This window comes from Coturnix japonica, chromosome 6 (genome assembly GCF_001577835.2).
Source record: "Coturnix japonica isolate 7356 chromosome 6, Coturnix japonica 2.1, whole genome shotgun sequence".
Lineage (NCBI taxonomy): Eukaryota > Metazoa > Chordata > Aves > Galliformes > Phasianidae > Coturnix > Coturnix japonica.
Window position 1 is genome coordinate 13,362,000 of NC_029521.1, and position 18,057 is coordinate 13,380,056.

General features: G+C 46.2%; 1 protein-coding gene across 8 annotated transcripts in view; it reads left to right on the forward strand.

Annotated features, from left to right (window-relative positions):
- NDST2 (N-deacetylase and N-sulfotransferase 2) overlaps positions 1–18,057 on the forward strand; it is a 122,761-nt gene that overhangs the window by 100,286 nt on the left and 4,418 nt on the right. For all 8 annotated transcript variants that reach the window (XM_015866640.2, XM_015866635.2, XM_015866638.2 and 5 more), the window contains 10 exons: positions 1–1,221; positions 5,978–6,065; positions 6,371–6,525; positions 8,005–8,190; positions 8,628–8,756; positions 13,407–13,589; positions 14,380–14,476; positions 15,823–15,946; positions 16,600–16,774; positions 17,035–17,205. The exon at positions 1–1,221 is cut by the window's left edge and continues 177 nt beyond it. In XM_015866640.2, coding sequence (XP_015722126.1) covers positions 229–1,221; positions 5,978–6,065; positions 6,371–6,525; positions 8,005–8,190; positions 8,628–8,756; positions 13,407–13,589; positions 14,380–14,476; positions 15,823–15,946; positions 16,600–16,774; positions 17,035–17,205 — 2,301 coding nt within the window. In that variant the 5' untranslated portion in view covers positions 1–228. The remainder of the gene's footprint in view (positions 1,222–5,977; positions 6,066–6,370; positions 6,526–8,004; positions 8,191–8,627; positions 8,757–13,406; positions 13,590–14,379; positions 14,477–15,822; positions 15,947–16,599; positions 16,775–17,034; positions 17,206–18,057) is intronic.

Here is an 18,057-nt window from a genome sequence, read left to right on the forward strand (position 1 = left end):
GGAGGAAGCGCACAAAAGAGCGATGGGAATTGAGGGCCATGGTTACTTGAGATAAATGGCACATCCCTGGGAGTTTAGCCTGGTAGCTGTTTGCTTTTGCTTTGTCTCTCTCCGCAGCTGCTGTTCCTTCTTTGAAAGCGGCTGCTGGGTACTGCTGCGGTGGCACTGGAGATTTCAGAAGCGACGTGGCTGCAGGGTGTGAGGAGGGGGTGGGCAGCCCGCCTCACCATGATTCAGTTGTGGAAAGTAGTGCGGCATGTGCGACAGCTAGAGCTCCACAGGTTGATCCTGCTGCTCATTGCCTTCAGCCTGATCTCCATGTGCATCCTGGCTTACTACGTCACGAACAGTCCCAAAATCAAGGAGCCACCACCCCTGCCTTTCAGTGACTGCAGCAACCAGCACCGCATCTCAATCCCACCGCAAGCCAGCTGGAGGCTTACAAAATCTGTGGACACCTCGCGCACAGATCCCGTGGTGCTAGTCTTTGTGGAAAGCATCTACTCCCAGCTGGGGCAGGAAATAGTGGCTATCCTGGAATCTAGCCGGTTTAAATACAGGACAGAGATAGCCCCTGGCAAAGGGGATATGCCAACATTGACAGACAAAGATAGGGGACGCTATGCTCTTATTATCTATGAGAATATCCTCAAATATGTGAATCTAGATGCTTGGAACCGAGAGCTGCTGGACAAATACTGCGTAGAATACGGTGTGGGGATTATAGGCTTTTTCAAAGCCAATGAGAACAGCTTACTCAGTGCGCAGCTCAAGGGTTTCCCCCTTTTCCTACATTCCAACTTGGGGCTGCGGGACTATCACATCAATCCCAGTGCTCCTCTACTCTATGTTACACGGGCCAATGAGGTGGAGCAAGGTCCCCTGCCTGGCGATGACTGGACCGTATTCCAGTCAAACCACAGCACCTATGAACCGGTGCTGTTGGCCAGCACGAAGTCCTCAGAGTCCATTCCTCACCTGGCCACCCACAAAGCATTGCATGCCACAGTGGTGCAGGATCTGGGTCTACATGATGGGATCCAGCGGGTTCTCTTTGGCAATAACCTCAATTTCTGGCTGCACAAACTGATTTTCGTGGATGCCATTGCCTACCTGACTGGCAAGCGCCTGTGTCTCACGCTTGATCGCTATATCCTCGTCGACATAGACGATATATTTGTGGGAAAAGAGGGCACTCGCATGAAAGTGTCTGATGTTGAGGTAAAGTCCCCAGAAAATCATAGGCCCCAGATAAAATTCTCTTGTGCGCGGTAGGCCAGGATTGCCAAGATTGCATTTAATTTGAGTGAAGGAGTTGATTGCTACAATTTCTCTCGCCTTAAACACTGAGAAATAACCTGCAAAGATACTGAGGCACAGTGTGCGGTGCTCTCAACAAGTTTTTTTCAGGTTTGAATTGAGCACGTGCTTTGTAGGATCTGGCATCTCTGAATTTAAAAAGAAGGATGTCTGGTGGTCTATCCTATCTCCTTTCTTACAGAGGGAATAAGCCTATATTGAAACCTGTTAAGCTATAAGGGAAAGGGTGAGTACCAGCTATGATGGCAGTAAGCCTATGACATCAACTGCCTTAAAGTTGTTTTGGAAACATGCTAAAATGAAGGGCATGATGTTCTTTCAACCAAAGGTAGAGAGTATGTGGGGCAAAGATATAAAAGAGAATAATTTTCTGCATATGTATCCTCTCATGTCAACTAAACCTCATTCTTAACATGTTTCCAGGAGCACCCTCCCTCCTCACTGGGAGTTTTAGCACCTCGTAGGTTTTGTATGCAACCGTGCAGGATGCATCTTTCAGCTCATCGTAGTTTTTTCAGGTGTGAGATCTTAAATCATGGTTCTGATGCCAGTTTAGCTTGAGATCTGCTTAGATCTTGCTGTTTAGAGCTAGTTTTGTCTTTTTAATTCATTTGAAGCTGCATACTTGACGCAGCTCTAATTGCATACCATTGTTTATTCTACTTGTTCAGTTCTTTAATAATCCTTTTACAGCCACCCTTGATCAGAACTAACTGGGAGTTACTTAAAAAAAAAAAAATAAAAATGGAACCATTGCATGTAACACTTCTTTAAAGAAAATGCGAACAATTTCTTCATTTCACTGCAGTATCCTTTCATTTTGAGATGCTGAAGTGCTCTGAAAGTGTATTTTCTGAGTGATCACAGTCTTGTCTTGCACCTCTAGTTCAGACTCACAGAGATTCCCAGTTCTGTGGTGTCCGTGTGGGTTACAGACTGATGTGAGAAAACAGGATAGTTGACCAAAGCTTTTGGAGGCGAAGGCTGTTCCAGTGATGATAAAAACAAACCCAGACAAGATAATTCCAAAAGATGCTTTGTTTGGGTTTTAACAGTAAAATGGAGGAATAATCTGCGATCAGTAAGCAGAGAATCTCAGGCAAAGCAGATAAAGCCCAGATTTATCCATTTAAAAGAAGTTCTCTGATTGCAGAGCCATGAGAGGTTAATGAATTTTTAGTTTTTAAAAGCGAGAAATAACAACATGGATTTGTTGATAGCCTCTCGCTGTGGGGAGAGGGGAATATAATGGTGACAAAACAGCTGGCATTTTCTTTGGCCTTTTATATAAAAGCTGTGTTTCAAGGCTGCTATCTCGACACGCAGTTCCTTATCTTGAAGCTTAGATTACAGTGGTCGGGGTAGTGGTTTGAAGATTGGATGCTGTGTGAAGGTATAAAATTGACTCTGCTATCCCAGTGAGCTTGTTTGCCATATGCAGGTGCCCGTTCAAACAGCTTCGCAGACTAAATGACTATTAAAAGGAAATGCTGAATATAATTTGATTGAATGCGTAAATGTCTTGCATGAAATGAGAGATGTTTTTATTTGTGATGTTTAGAGGACTGGTCAGCTTTTTATCTTTAAAAAGAAGGAAAAAAAAGCAATCTTGTTTGTTTTTACTTTAAAGCTGTTCACCTTTTGAGTTCCTGTTTCTGCTAAGGGCTGGAGCAAGAACTTGTGGTCCTCTACTGAAGTGAAGCACTTGGAAGCTGCTCAAGGAAAATGGTTTTCCCTTGTAAAGTTTACCAGCGATTGAACTGCACGTTATTAACAAAACAGAATCTCAGAGAATCCTTTCTCTTATCAACAAGTCCACATTCATTCTCTTATAAAATCGTAATCCTCTGAATTTACCAAACCTCCACGGAACTGGCCAACAAAGACTAATGCAGAAGGATCTGGCTTTTGTGATCCTTTCCTGGTCTGCTTTAGGTATGAGGAAAGAAGATTAAGCAGATGAGTTTTTGCCTCTGGTGGTAATCTCTACAAGGGCATACGTAGCAAGCAATCATTGCTCCTGATTTGGAGAGCAAGTTAAGTGAAAATCAAGGACTTTGTGTTATTAAATGCTGAGGGTGGGAGAGAATCTAGTAAAGACAGCTATCAGTCAACTCTTGCCTTTCTAAATCGTGTGTGATGATCTTAGCTGAAATCAAAATACCCAGCGATTCTAAATCCCTGATTCTGGCATTGTAGGGGAGCTGGGAATACCAGCGCTGTGAGTGCTTTCTCTTTTGACAGCACTGTTTTGAGCTATGCCAGCGCTACCACCAGGCAGTGAGAAAACTCAGAAGATCCTTTTAAGAATGTGCTGCCCTGTGATGGGCAGTTCCACTGAAGGAGGTGTTTCTGCAGCTGTGCTTTGGGTGCTTTGCTTTGGATGCTCCCAGTATACTTGGCTTATGTATTTCTTATGTTCTTTATTGGCATATGTGTTTACTATGTTCTTTATCATTTGACTACAAACTGTTTTCCAATCGTTATGGTATCCTCTCATCCCAGCATTCACCTTTCAACCTTGTTTCCCACATTTCTTTTGCTGCCTTGTTAGGGATACACAAGGTAGAAGAGATAATATCCGAGGTTTGTGTGAAGCAGCTAAAATGACTGCACAAGCTTTTAGAAGATTAACAAATATGTATATTCATAGCTAAAAAAGCAGAATTGAGTTCTGTATTAATGTGATGCCTAGATGATAGACTCTTGATGGACTGTGACAAGCATGAAGCCATTCTAAGCTCTCATGGGCAGCACTTTGCTGGATTCTCTTGGATACCCCACTCCTTCTGAGATGAGCCTTGCTGAGCTTCTATTAGAAAGCAGAGGTAGGGAAGGGGCCTTTTGGGCTGGGCAGTAGACAGGTGTACGTCTTGGAAGGAAGGCATTTAGAAAATAGAAGTTTGTGAAGAGTGATTTTCAGAGGTAAGAAACTTTCTTCTATGGAGATGGGGAACAGCTAAAATACAAGCTCTGCATCCAGTGAAATTCCTTAAATATGGACTTGAGGATCTGTTTGCATCTGACTAGTTAAGTAAAAGAGAAATAGAGTGCAGAAGTGTCAGAAGAGAGAAACACCATCTTCCCTGCCCATTCCCTCAGCTGTATGTATTGTCTTGCCTTACTGCAGCTCATTGATCCCTTGGAACCGTATGCTAGGGAACAGTGAATGATAGGCTTATTTGAATGAATCTCCAAATATTTTGCTTGGCACCTTACTCTCTTTGATCCTGTGCAGGTGAAAAGTATTTATTCAGACATACACTGTGCCACCTTGCAGCTGTGAGAAAGACCGGGCATCAGTGCAGGGATGGCACATGATGAGCAGTAAACCCTCCATGAAGGCAGGGCTCTGCTAGGCTCTGTGGGGCTCCACAGTCTCAGAATTGCTCTCCCTGGGTCCCTCCCCAGCCACAAAGGATTGCTGCCTGCAGGAGCACAGCTTTTGGGGATTTATCATCAGACAGATGTGTCGTCATGGTAACCCCAGCCAGGCTTTAAATCTCCCTCAGCCCAGAGAAATGCTAAGCCTCTTAGCTGCTGTCTTTCCTCCCTCTACCTTCCCACTCAAGCTTGAGGAAGTAGACGTGTCTTTCAGGGCAGCAGAGAGAAGTGGAAGGGAGTGGGACAGCTCTGGGGGCAATGCAAGGAAGTGGCACTTTCCTACCTAAGTGTTCCAAGTGCTGGTTCCATGCTGGGAGTGGTGCTGTCACCTCGCTGGGCAAACAGGCTCTTCTCTGGAGAGAGATGCACAGCTCTTAGTGCTGCCTGCTATGGGATAAGTCCCTGTGCCTTATGTGAAGAGAACTCGATTTCATGTTGTCTGTTCAGGAACTTGTGCAGCAGAAAGGGCTTCAGCCATCAGTGCTGCTGCCATGTCACCTTGCTAAGCCCTACTTGTATGTGTGGTGGGTTCTGGAGGTGTCATGTGCCATACATCTCTCAAAATACCACCCTTGAGTGAGAGCTGGGATCAAGGTGTGGTAGGTATGTGGTCATGGAGGAGCTGGGATCTCTGTTAGAAATTATCCTAGGTTGGCATTTGTTCTTGCTGCTGTATGTGTGCCTAAACTATGCCTATAGAACAGGAGGCATGTGAAGGCAGCCTTGCTGTGCTAAGTTGTGCCCCTTAAGGCAAGGGAAGGGCAGCTGGTGAAGGAAGATAGGCCCATTTCCTAAGTTCCAAGAACTCTGTATGCTTTCTCCAGTGTCTTTTCCTCAGACTGTGCACCATGTCCAGCTCTGTCTTGATTTTCTTTAGCCCACAGACTCAGAGAAAGGTGACAGGTCCCAGCTGACATGAGAAGGGAAGGGAGTGTTGAGATTGAGCCTGGGAAGACTAATACTCCCATTGCTTGGAGGTGAGATTTGTCCCTTTGCCTTAGCACAGGTACTGTGGGTACTTTACAGTGAGGTGGAGAGGATGTATGAGAGATGGATGTGACTGTGTTTTTAAAGTGACATCATTCAGTAAGGCAAGATGGTACTTGACATAAAGGCTCTATCTGTGAAAACCTTGGCTACCTCACTTCACAGGTAACAGTGCCTTAGCTCCATCTCCTGTGACACCTCTTCAGACTGAACTGGCATCAGCAGAGCAGAGAAATATTACAGAACAACTGAGTATGAACATTTCTTTTTCCTTTCATTCAAACAGGCTTTACTGAGCACCCAGAATAAGCTGAGAACTTTAGTCCCAAATTTCACCTTCAACCTGGGCTTCTCAGGGAAATTCTACCACACAGGTAAGCCTCTGGCACCCCTTTGTCCCAGCTCCTGCATATGGCCCATGTGTTTGCAGGAGCTTCGTGGTACCCTGACAATGTACCATTCTGGTGTGGCTCTTGGCAGAACTGATGCATCTCTTCTACCACTTGCAGCTTTTGTCAGCTCCCTACCTCACTCTTTGTGCGGATGCATGTCTGTGTAACACATTAGATAGAGCTTGATCCTCTGCTGGGACAAGTTGCCATTACAGGGGATTGGCCACTGCTTAGAAACATTGAGCCCCTCTTCTGCTTTGTGTTATCTCCTTGTCTGCTCTCTGTAGGTACAGATGAGGAAGATGAAGGCGACGACATGCTGCTCAAGCATAGGAAGGAGTTCTGGTGGTTTCCCCACATGTGGAGTCACATGCAGCCTCATCTCTTCCACAATGAGTCGTCATTGGTGGAGCAGATGATCCTCAACAAAGAATTTGCTGTGGTAAGGGGCATCATGTTCCTTTACAGTGTTAATCCTAAGCTGTTCTTCCCCTGGAATAGCCGTTCAGACCCTGCCGAAGACAAATACTAGTCAAGTAACACAACAGCATTTAAGAAAGCGAGCCCTGAAAGTTTAAATTGGTGCATGCCTCCTGCTGTCTTCAGGCAAGAAACAGAATTCGCATGCCTGCCTGTGCAGTGTTTCCTGGCACCTGCATGGCCCCAGGCAGCTCCGACACATTCCAGGGTGCAAATCCCAAGGCTCTAGTTTGCTGAGGTGTGAATTTGTTGTAGCATTACCTTCCAAATCCAATTACTGTATAAACAGGCAGTGAGAAGGCATTTCCTGTTCAATCCTTATTCACAGTGGTTCTATAGGAAGTTATCTACTCAGTGGTATAAAATGCTCTGTGTCCTGGCTCTGGCCTCCTCAGACAATGCTGGAGGGAGTCTTTTATCTAGGACGTCCAGGGGAAAATCTCTGGTTTTGGCAGAGGAGGAGGGAAACCTTGAACATGTTACATTACATAGACAATGTCTGCTTCATGCTTACAGCAGAGCTGAATGCAGCGTGTGTGTTTGTCTGAAAAGATGTGTCCTTTTCACCCCTAGTTTGGTTCTGTTGATAGTAATCCCCTTGGGAATAGCAAGCTGCTGTCTCGCGTTCCCATGACACATGCAGAGTTGGAATGATCCTGAATTCAGAGTACAGTTGCAGCATTATAGAAACAATTTGATGTCCTTCTTTTCGTGCTTAAGTAACATTGTAGTCTCTTGCTAAAAGAGAAAAAGCACAGAACACAATTATACGTATTTAACATAAAACAAGCTAGCAGTGGAAAGGGAAGGCTGTTGCTTCATTTAGGGGCTCTGGTTTTATTGTGTACCACCAGGGCAGAGCTGTCATCATTCACACTGTTACCAGAAGCACATAGTGGAATTAAGAACCATGACATTCAGCTATCTCTTGTAATTTTAGTATAGCTCTGGGCCCCGCAGCTTCAGCCTCAACAACCACTAGTTTCGTGCCTGCTTTTCTTTGAATTGCTATCTTCAAGGCAGGCCCCAGCTGTTGCCTTCTTCCCTTCTGTGTCAGTTAAAGAAATTTTGTTTTCCTGCTCCATTGACTCAGACCTAGGTGTTATGGGTGTGAGATGTGTGACTTAACAGCATTGATTAGTTCGTTTGTAGTAACCAAGGAGCCTGACCTGAGGCTTTGGAAATCTGACTTGGCACACCTGCAAAGCTACAAGACTGTTCTTGCAGCAGCTGTTCCAAGTGCTGAACATTCTTGTTGCCACAGAATCACCCTTCCTATTTCTATAGATACATAATGCAAAAAGTATCTCAAGTTTCCCAGTGTAAAGAGACTTCTTTTTACTCTGTCCTCTTGGCTACACCTTGGACACTGTTTCTGAATGATTCTTAGTAAGGATAATAGTTAAATATTGAATGATCAAGCTGCATATTCTGCTTCTAGGAGCATGGGATCCCCACAGACTTGGGCTATGCTGTAGCCCCCCATCATTCTGGGGTTTATCCTGTCCACACACAACTCTATGAGGCATGGAAATCTGTTTGGAGCATCCAAGTAACAAGCACAGAGGAATACCCACACCTGCGACCTGCCCGGTACCGACGTGGATTCATCCATAATGGAATCATGGTGAGCACAGCTGGGTGAGCAGAGCCCACAGGCTCCTGAGCAGCGCACATTTCCTTCCCAGGGGATGCTCATCTAATGACCTGCAGCAAAAACATTAATCTCAGTATCATCCGTATTTCCAAAATTATTAACTGAAATAAAGAGAAGGAACTTGGCTACAGTCAGGTTTTTTGCTGTTGTTTCTTGGTAGAATTCAGAGGTCAGTACTGAACAGAGAGCAAAATTAAGCATGACAAGATTAAGTTTATGTCCCACTCGCTTATTTGTTTGCACTTTGCTAAGTAAATGTCTGGAAAGAATTATCAAAGAGTCCTTTGAAACTATGTTACTTATATCCCTTATTCTTCATACTGATCTATAAAGTACTGCTTAGACACATTCGCATATGGATTTGTATTGCATCTGCCTCTTACCTAACTTGTCTTCTGTATTGTCAGGTTTTCCCTCGACAGACCTGTGGCCTTTTTACTCACACTATCTTCTATAACGAATATCCTGGTGGCTCAAAAGAGTTGGACAAGAGCATTCGTGGCGGTGAACTCTTCCTGACAGTGCTCCTGAACCCGGTAAGCTCATCTGCAAGGGGGATCAATGTGTGGGTGCCTCAGCTTATTCGCATGATGTGGGAAAGGAGTGGATCCTAGGAGGGATTCAGTGTAATAACACATTGCAGTGTGGATATCTCCAGTGTGAGGCTAAAGAGATGTGAAAAAGGGGGCCAAGGAAGTCTTGGCTACTTAAGGTTGCTTTGCTTTACTCACTGCTAAGGAGGAAGTATTGAGTGTCCGCAAGTGCAATGGGCCTCGTCTAGAAATGAGCCAAGGTGATGTGCTGAGCGTGGCCCCGCATGAAGTGGGTGTTACCTGCACTGCTGCACCTTCTGGAATTATTAGTGCGATGTGCCTCCTGTCCCACACACATCTGATTCTTGTTGGCTTGTCCCAGGCTCACTGATGGATTTTCATTCTGATTAAGTGCTTTCTCTGTGTTTTTCTTAAGCAGTGTACGTCCCATGCTTTCAGAATGTATATACTGAAAGCAATTAGTGCGTGCTGTTTTTTATGAAATAGCTGTCACCCTAAGGCATTTTTGGGATATCTTTGTCTGACGCAGCTGTTTCTCATTTAATGCCTATCAGTTCCATCAAGACACCAGGCTACTGTAGTACCTCCAACACTACGCAGCCCCTTCTTAATTCTCAGCAGTGGAAGGCAAATAACATATTCCTCACTTCCCATTGAAGCTCGGACAATGCGTTAGGCGTCAAAAGACAAGAAAAAACCAACCCAAAAAACTCAGTTATTCTTTTTAAATCCTAATTGGGTAGGAGATTAAGCTTCGTAGCCCTGTCCAACTGCAGATCACACTCCCTCACTTTCATGCTTATTGGCTGCTGTTCTTTTTGTCTGATCATATCTATGGTAGCTTTCTCAATCCTCCTGAATTTGTTTCTTTTTAAAGCTGATTTGGCACCTACTGTCATCCATTTGTCTGAATGAACACTGCCCTGCCATGTTTAGATAGTGATTTTTGAAATATCTACGTCCATAGCCATTCCTGATGTTCAATCTTCTCCTTTCTTAGACTTTCCAAGTTTCTGCCTTCTTTCTTCTCCTTTGTATCTCTCTTCCAGCAGTGCCCAAGTCTGGGTAAGAAAATGTGCAAGCCAATCCAAGAGAGAGCAGATTGTTTCTGATTAGGTGTGAGCCCTGGAGTATTGGTCACAGTCGCTGAGTCCTTGTTTTGTAGGATTTGTCATGCAACATCAGTGACTGCGCTCACCACGATATTTTCTTTCATTCTCGCTTCCTTTGGATCTTGACTGTGGGGCTGAATACAGAGCTTCAGCCTCTTCTGGTTGGAGCTGCAGCGTCCCCTTGGATCAGGAAATCGAACTTCTCTCAGTGAGCTTAATTTTGTTTTCTGTTTTTCCTGGAACTTTGTGCTTCTCCAGTGCTTGGAATCCTCATAGTGGGAAAACCCTTGCAATGTATTCTGGCTGCATCACAGAGTGATTTGTGATCCAAATAAGTTTGGGAGGATCGTGCTCTGGAACAGGGTTGGCTTACTTGCCAGTTCCACTGTTGGCTGTTTGACTTTCAAAACTCGGATGCCTTTTGGCAGTGCGGCATTTCTGTCTCTGTCAGCAGTGGAGGACTGTGCTGTAAGCTCCTTCTCATTGCACAGTGATTCAGACTCTCATATTCCTCCCATTCTGATAGAGCCATCTCAGAGAGTTGATAGAAAGCTGGCCAGCCCTGCAGCCCCAGCAGTGATCCGCAGCAGACTTGGACCAGTGTCTCTCAATCCTTTCTGGTGCTTCCAGCTCTCTTTGAGTGGGTGTACACATGCGGGAGTCTCTAAGCCTTTGTGCATGTGATCAACTCCACAGTGCAAACAGATGATGTTTGATCTTCTGACTAGCGAACAAGATCTGTCAGTAAGGAGAATAGTTGTTGATGTTTAATGGACAGGCTGCCTTGTGCCCAGTCTGTTTCCCAGCAGCAAAGGCCATCTTTCTGATTGTTTCCATGCCATTCTTGATTGTGAAAGGGAGTGAGAGAGGAAAACTGTGGGACCATTGAGCTAGTCCTGTGTTACTGTCTGTGGATGGGAGAGAGGAAGAGACAGGAACTGAATGTAGGTTATGTCAGGAGTATGACTTGGAGCTGTTTTGCTAACAGTAGCTGTGGCAATGCACTGCGAGCTTCCAAGCCTTGTTTACCAGTGCATATGTTTCAGGACATGACTGAACACTCAGAAACACGGGGAAATGGTTGGGCTTGTCTTATTTTCCTGTAAGTCATGTTGCTGGAGGCTCTTTGCAAATGACAGCATTGTCTGTGTGAGCATGGCTGGCATAAAGATGTTACTGAATGCAATTAGTCTTGAGATGTGATTGCTTGCCTTGGTCATGTGCAAACTTTTTTCTATTCTGAAAACCCTGTAAGTGCCCCAGGTGTCCTCCCTGCTTGGATTATGCCAGTGAGAAAGGTGCTTTTTGCAGCAAACTTTTCCTCTGTTTTACCAGCAAGTCAAAGGGATGAGCCACCCTTTGCTGTCACTACCTCCCTGGTGTCACTCAGAAATGGACAAAAGACAACATGGTATACATCAGTTTGTCTTCTGATTTTCCCCAAAATGTGGCCCAGATCTTTCTGTGATTTGCTGTCTTATATTTAGAACTGAAGAATCATAGAATCCTTAGAGTGGGAAGGGACTTTTAAAGGTCATCTAGTCCCAACTCCCCTGCAATGAACAGGGACATGCACAGCTCCATCAGGTTGCTCAGAACCTGATCCAGCCTCACTTTGACAGTCTCCAGGGATTTGGCATCAACCACACCTGTAGGCAACCTGTTCCAGCGCCTCACCACTCCCATTGTAAAAGACTTTTTCCTTACATCCAACCTAAGCCTACCCTCTTTAAGCTTGAAGCCATTTCCCCTTGCTCTGTCAGCACAGACCCTGCTAAAGAGTCTGTCCCCTTCTTTCCTGTAGCTTCCCTTTAAAAGGCTGCTATCAGGTCACATCTCAGCCTTCTCTTCTCCAGGCTGCACAGCCCCAGCTCTCAGCCTGTCCTTATAGGAGAGGTGTTCCATCCCTTGGATCATTTTTGTGGCCCTTCTCTGGATGCACTCCAACAGATCCATGTCTCTGCTGTGCTGAGGATATCACATCTGGACACAGCACTCCAGGTGAGGCCTCACCAGTGCACAGTAGAATGACAGGATCACCTCCTGTGGCCCCTGCTGGCCACACTTCTTCTGATGCAGCCCAGGATACAGCTGGCTTTCTGGGCTGTGAGGACATGCTGCTGGCTCATGTCCATCTTGCCATCTGCCAGTATCCCCAGGTCCTTTTCGGTAGGGCTGTGTTCAGTCCTTTCATCCCTCAGCTTGTATTGATAATGAGGGTTGCCTCGATCCAGGTGTAAGGTCTTGCACTTGAATTTGTTGAACCTCATGAGGTTCTCCTGGCCCCACTCCTCAAGTCTGTCCAGGGCCCTCTGGATGGTATCCCATCCACCTGGCGTGTCCATTGCTTGGTGTCATTGGCCAACTTGCTGAGGGTACACTCGACTCCACTGTCAGTGTCACTGATGAAGATATTAAAGAGTACTGATCCCAGTACTGACCCGTGGGGGACACCACTCGTCACTGGTCTCCATGCAGACACTAAGCCATTCACCACCGCCCTCTGGACTCAGTCCTGCAGCACATCCTTTTTACACAGCAGCACCAAGTGCACGCACTGCGCTTTGAAGTGTATGTGCCAGAACCTGCCTGGCAGGCTCCTCTGTCAGCTCAGTGGGAAACCAGAAGTGAAAGATTCATAGGCAGACAAATGTGATAAATCTTTAACTCTGCTCAGCTTCCTTGTGTGTTAGTGCTACCACTGTTTGCTGTTGTCTATTCAAAGGCCTTGGTGTACTTCATGAGTAGGATTATTTTCCAGTGCCTTGGGGATGCTTTGGCACAAAATAGCAGAAGTACCCCCATTTGCACTGAGACCATTCTGTGGTGCCACTGGGCAGGAGACTGAATTCAGGCATCTGGACTGCCAGCAGTTGTACTCATCCAATGGCATCTGTATCCTTATTCCTTCTGTTCTTCCATACCGTGAGAGGGAAGGCCACTCCTGCTCCCTGCCAGTGCACTGTGGTATTGCCTGCTGACATCACCTGGCACCGTCAGGGTTCAGCAGTGGGTGCTTGGAGAGGGACGGGGAAGCTCCCATTCTTCCATGTGACCCTGCACATAGCAGGGGGGTTGAAACGAGATGGTCATTATGGGCCTTTTCAACCCAGGCCATTCTATGATTCTATGATATGACTCTATGATAAGACAGGCTTTGGAAGTTTTTGACTAGGAGAGGGTAACTGATTAACTTTTGGTTCCCCTCAGTGTCCCAGAGCCACTAGAGTGGGATTTTGAGCCTATTCTGGCCTCATAGGCAGGGCTCAGCCTCTACCACCATTCCCAGGGGGTGCTGAGAAGTGCCTGTCCCTTCTCAGTTTCTGCTGCTCTGCAAGCACTGAATTTCTGTTGTTTCTCATCAACGCAGTGCTTGCTGTACACTTGCAGATCCATGTTTGTCAACCCAGAAGTCAGGGCAGTTTGGGGTGTGAACAGCCTCTTCCTTGACACTACAGTCAAGTCAAGAGGAAACAATACTGTTACGTGATTGAACAGTACCCCGTGTCCTTGTTTGCAGATCAGCATCTTCATGACCCACCTGTCTAACTATGGGAATGACCGCCTGGGGCTGTACACTTTTGAGAGCCTGGTCAAGTTTGTGCAGTGCTGGACCAACCTGCGCCTGCAGACGCTGCCCCCAGTCCAGCTGGCAAAGAAGTACTTTGAAATCTTTCCCCAGGAGAAGAATCCCTTGTGGCAGGTGAGAAAACTGTTTTAATCGCTCCTGTTGGTTTTCCTAGAGCTGTGTTCCATCTGTAAAGCAGAGAAACTGTTGATCCAGAGCACGGAGAGGTAATGCACAAAGGTTTTAGGTCACCTAATCACCTGTGTGATTTCAGGCTGCAAGGGGCAGATTACAAAGCGGAAGGGATGGGGGTAATGGTGTGAGCTTAGGGACAGGGAGGGCTGGTGAAAATGACTGGAAGGAGGGCTGTAGACATTTGGATCATTAATGGGCTTCAATAGAGCCAAGTGCTGTGAAATGCTAAGCATATGAGGAATAGCCGTGTTTGTTGCTGGAAAAGCTCGCAGGCATGTTAACATGATTAATCTTAAAGTAATCTCACACCACAGAATTTATGTTCATTAAATAAAAACATGTTTATTCCATTTTATCCCAGAGCAGCAGCTCTCTGCCTGATAATGAGCAGATGAAATTAACTGAAGGCGATAGAGTTGTCTGCCAGCCAGCAGTTCACAGGTGCTGAGCTGTACTATGGTGGTGGCCCAACCCAGTGTGGCTACACAGGGCAGGTCCAGTGGTTAATGCTCTCGGAGGGACTTTGGCTTCTGGGTCACGTTGGGCTTTTGAAAAATGTTCCCTCCTGCTTTTATCTGACTCTTGTCGCTGCTTGGCAGAGCAGCAGTGTGGCTGTGAAGTGTTCCTCATATGCTAATAGCATCTTCCCTAGAGGGTTGCCTTCCAGCTTCTCCTCCCCTTTTCATTAGCTCCCCAGCGCTAATGCTTAATCCCATCACTTACGCTGCAGAATCCCTGTGATGATAAGAGGCACAAGGATATCTGGTCCAAAGAGAAAACGTGTGATCGTCTCCCCAAGTTCCTCATTGTGGGACCTCAGAAAACTGGTAATGTGAATATTTTATCTAAAAATAAATTGTGTTTTTCATCTCATTCCTCCAGAGAGCAGAGCTGGAAAGGTCTGTGTTGTAGATGTTGTAGGTCCGTGTTGTTGCCCTTCACACAATCTGCCAAATGTCCACAGAGGGCATTTCAAAGAATCTCAGATTTGTTCTAAACAAAATCTGGCAGGTCTGTTCCTTCGAGCCTTGACGCTTTCTTTGCACTGGTCCTTATTTGCAGGGAAAAACCATACCTGAGAGTTGGGTTCTGGCTTTCCCACACAAGCTTAGAGAAACTGTGACCTTTCCTAGTCTGCCACAAGACATGAGCTGTCAGCAGGACTAAACACATGCTTAGCAAAGGTTACAGTGAATGTCCCCTGGTGCCTTTATTGTGACAGATCCCCATACCAGCTGCACACTCCATGCCATTGTCAGTAGGAGGCTGAGATCCTCTTTTGTCCGACCTCTGTCACCACCCCTTAACAGCTGCAGCGTTGTGCTTGGCAGTGACATGACTATCTGTGTGTACCGTCCCAAGGAGTCCCTTCTAGCCTGAAGAGAGCAAAATCTCTTCAGCCACAGTCAGGTCTACAGACCTTGGCTTTCTCTGTAGTGCAGTGAAAGAGCAGGCACCAGCCCAGCCCAGCAGTGGTCCTGGCCTACAGCAAGAGGCTTGTCCCAGGCAAACTGCTGTCTCTGGTCTGTGTCACTGTGAAGCTCTGTTGGTGTGTGTACAGCATGGGCCCTCTGGATCATGGCCCAGGCTGCTTGCAATTGCACAGTAAGAAAACCTTGTCCTGGCATCTGATTTATTGACCCGTGGAAGCCCTGCAGCTGGGGGCAGAGCAGGATTATCAGGCTTGACTGGGCAAAGGGAAAACATCCACAGCAGATTCAGGCCATGCAATCTCTAGCTGAATTCCTATTTGAGGAAATTAATGTCCCCAGTGCATCTCCTCCCCAGAGGTGTGATACTGTCCTGCAGTTCCCATGCCACCTTCTGGTTGGCAGGTGCGATTTCTGCCACACAGCAGCGTGGCTGCACTGCTGAGAGGAGAAGGGTGGGAACAGCCCAACTGCATCAAGAGCACAATGTAGCTGCATGGGTGGCAGTTGTGCTACCAAGCACAACTTGACTTAAAGCAGCTGCATGAGTTAAGTCTGGGACTGAACTATTGAGCCATGCTCAAAGTTCTTGGTGCATGCTATCATAGCCTGCATGAGGAGAGGGTTAGCTGTGTATGGTAGGAGTGTGTCCACTGGGGGTCTGCACTTTGCAGCGTAGGTGAAGCTTTAAATTCAGCCAAACAGTATGTGTGATAGGTCCTGCTGATTTCTTCCTGTTGCAGGCACAACAGCTGTGCATTTCTTCTTGACCATGCATCCAGCTGTCACCAGTAATTTCCCAAGCCCATCCACTTTTGAGGAGATCCAGTTTTTTAATGGACCCAACTATCATAAAGGAATTGACTGGTAAGAATCCTGACATGTGTTCTTCTGTCATAAGCTGCACCTGTATTGTCTTACCCTGAATGTGGCTCTATGTCCACCTCAGCCCTCTTAGTAGCTTCTCCATTTCTGTTTTCATTGCGACTGCTCAGCACATCTTCTCTGTTTGCCAAACCCAACTGCTTGCTTGCAGGAGTAGGACAGGCAGGTTTTGATCTTAATGTCTGCTCCCCAGCAGATTCCTAGGGGCGTGATGTAGCTTTACAAATTAGAGGGCTTTTGTTGAATCCACTGCTATCACAAGATTACTTCTCCTGTGACAAACAAAACAGGCAACAGTGTGCTCATTTAAAAGTTCTTTGTGGTTTCTGAGTTAGGGCGTGCAGGACAGAAGGGAGGATTTCTATACTGTTGTTCTGAGCCCTTCAGATTTACAGAAATATCACTACATGCTGTACACTGACTGCAGTTTCTTTTCAGCCACACGCATGCCCTCCCCTTTACCTGTACATGTATGCAATTATGATAAAGTGTTTCCACCTGGCAGGGAATACAAGCCATTATAGTACTTACTGTGCTGCTGCTCCTCTCTTGAGGAGAAACAAAGGCATCATTTTGCCGTGTGCCATTTCTTTGCTGTGCCACTGAGCTCACTGGTGTCCTTGTCCATTTGGCAGGTACATGGAATTCTTTCCAATCCCCTCTAATGCCAGCACAGACTTCATGTTTGAGAAGAGTGCCAACTACTTTGACACAGAGGTAGTACCAAAACGTGGTGCAGCCCTGCTTCCTCGAGCCAAAATCATTACTGTTCTGATCAACCCTGCAGACCGAGCCTACTCATGGTATCAGGTAACTTTTCTGTACTGTTTTGTGGGGGAGCACTTGAGAAATATTCCAGTAGGGTGAGGCAAAAAGCCTGGGGGCAGAAATCCATGGTTCTATTTCTGTAGGGAAGCCAGGAAAGATGATGAAGGCTGGAGAGCGTGGGCAGAGTTACGTACAAAGGCAGTGGTGGCTGCTTGTATTGAGTCAGTTGGGTCTGCACAGAGATAGCATGAGGAGGGAGGAACTTTGTTTTCCCTCTCCTTAATTCAGCTTCTGTTTTTCAGCACCAGCGAGCTCACAATGACCCCGTGGCACTCAATTACACCTTTTACCAAGTGATCTCTGCAAAAGCCCAGGCCCCTCAGGAGCTGCGCAACCTGCAGAGCCGCTGCCTGCTCCCTGGCTGGTATTCAACTCACCTGGAGCGCTGGCTAACATACTTCCCCTCTGGGCAGGTAGGAGGTTTAGCTGCAGAGTGAAATAGTTTAATAATGCTTTGACAGCACTGACTTTGGAAGAGATCATGCACAGCTTCTGGGTGGAGGGGATGGACACTGCTGTCTGGCTTCGAAACTAAGATGACAAAGCAGGAACTGGTCTCGAGGAGTCCCTTCAAGGTTTTTAGTGCAGAGGAGCAGAGAACAAATCTCTCTCTCTTCTTCCCCTGCTCCTTCTCTTTTCCCAGATCCTTTCTCCTCAGTCCCTTTATATTGTTTTCATTTCACTTTTTCTCTTATCTTTTGGAACAAGAACCACTGTTTGCTTTTCCTACTACAAACCAGTAAGTAATCAGGCTTAAATACTTCCATTTTGCCCTTTACTGTATTTGTAAATGTAAATGACTACAAGATGATTCTGTGATCTCTCAGACAGCCCCACAGGCTTAAGGGGTTCAGAAGAACAGCCGTATCGGAGCTCCCTTCCTTTCATCTGGGTATCTTGCAGCCCTGGGACCCCCTACAGGCCCAGCTGGTGTTCATCCACTTGCTGTGGTTTCATAGCTTTAAAGAGAAGCTCTTGGACTCTGCCACTTGTTAGCTTCCATGTTGTGAAGCCTTTAGCTGTCTGCAGAGGTTTAGCTTTGCAAAAGGTCAGTTAATATACGCTACAGACCATTTCTGTCTCAAAATTCCCAAGACGTTTATAAACGAAGACGTTATGAGTCAGAAAATATTTTCTCAATTTCTTTCTGATCCTGCAGTTATCCTCAGACAGTCTATATTCCAGCAGCCTCACAATGCCCATTAGTCTCTTGAGATTGCTGTTTTGGCAGTCAGTAACTGTACATGATATATCTGCCAAGACTA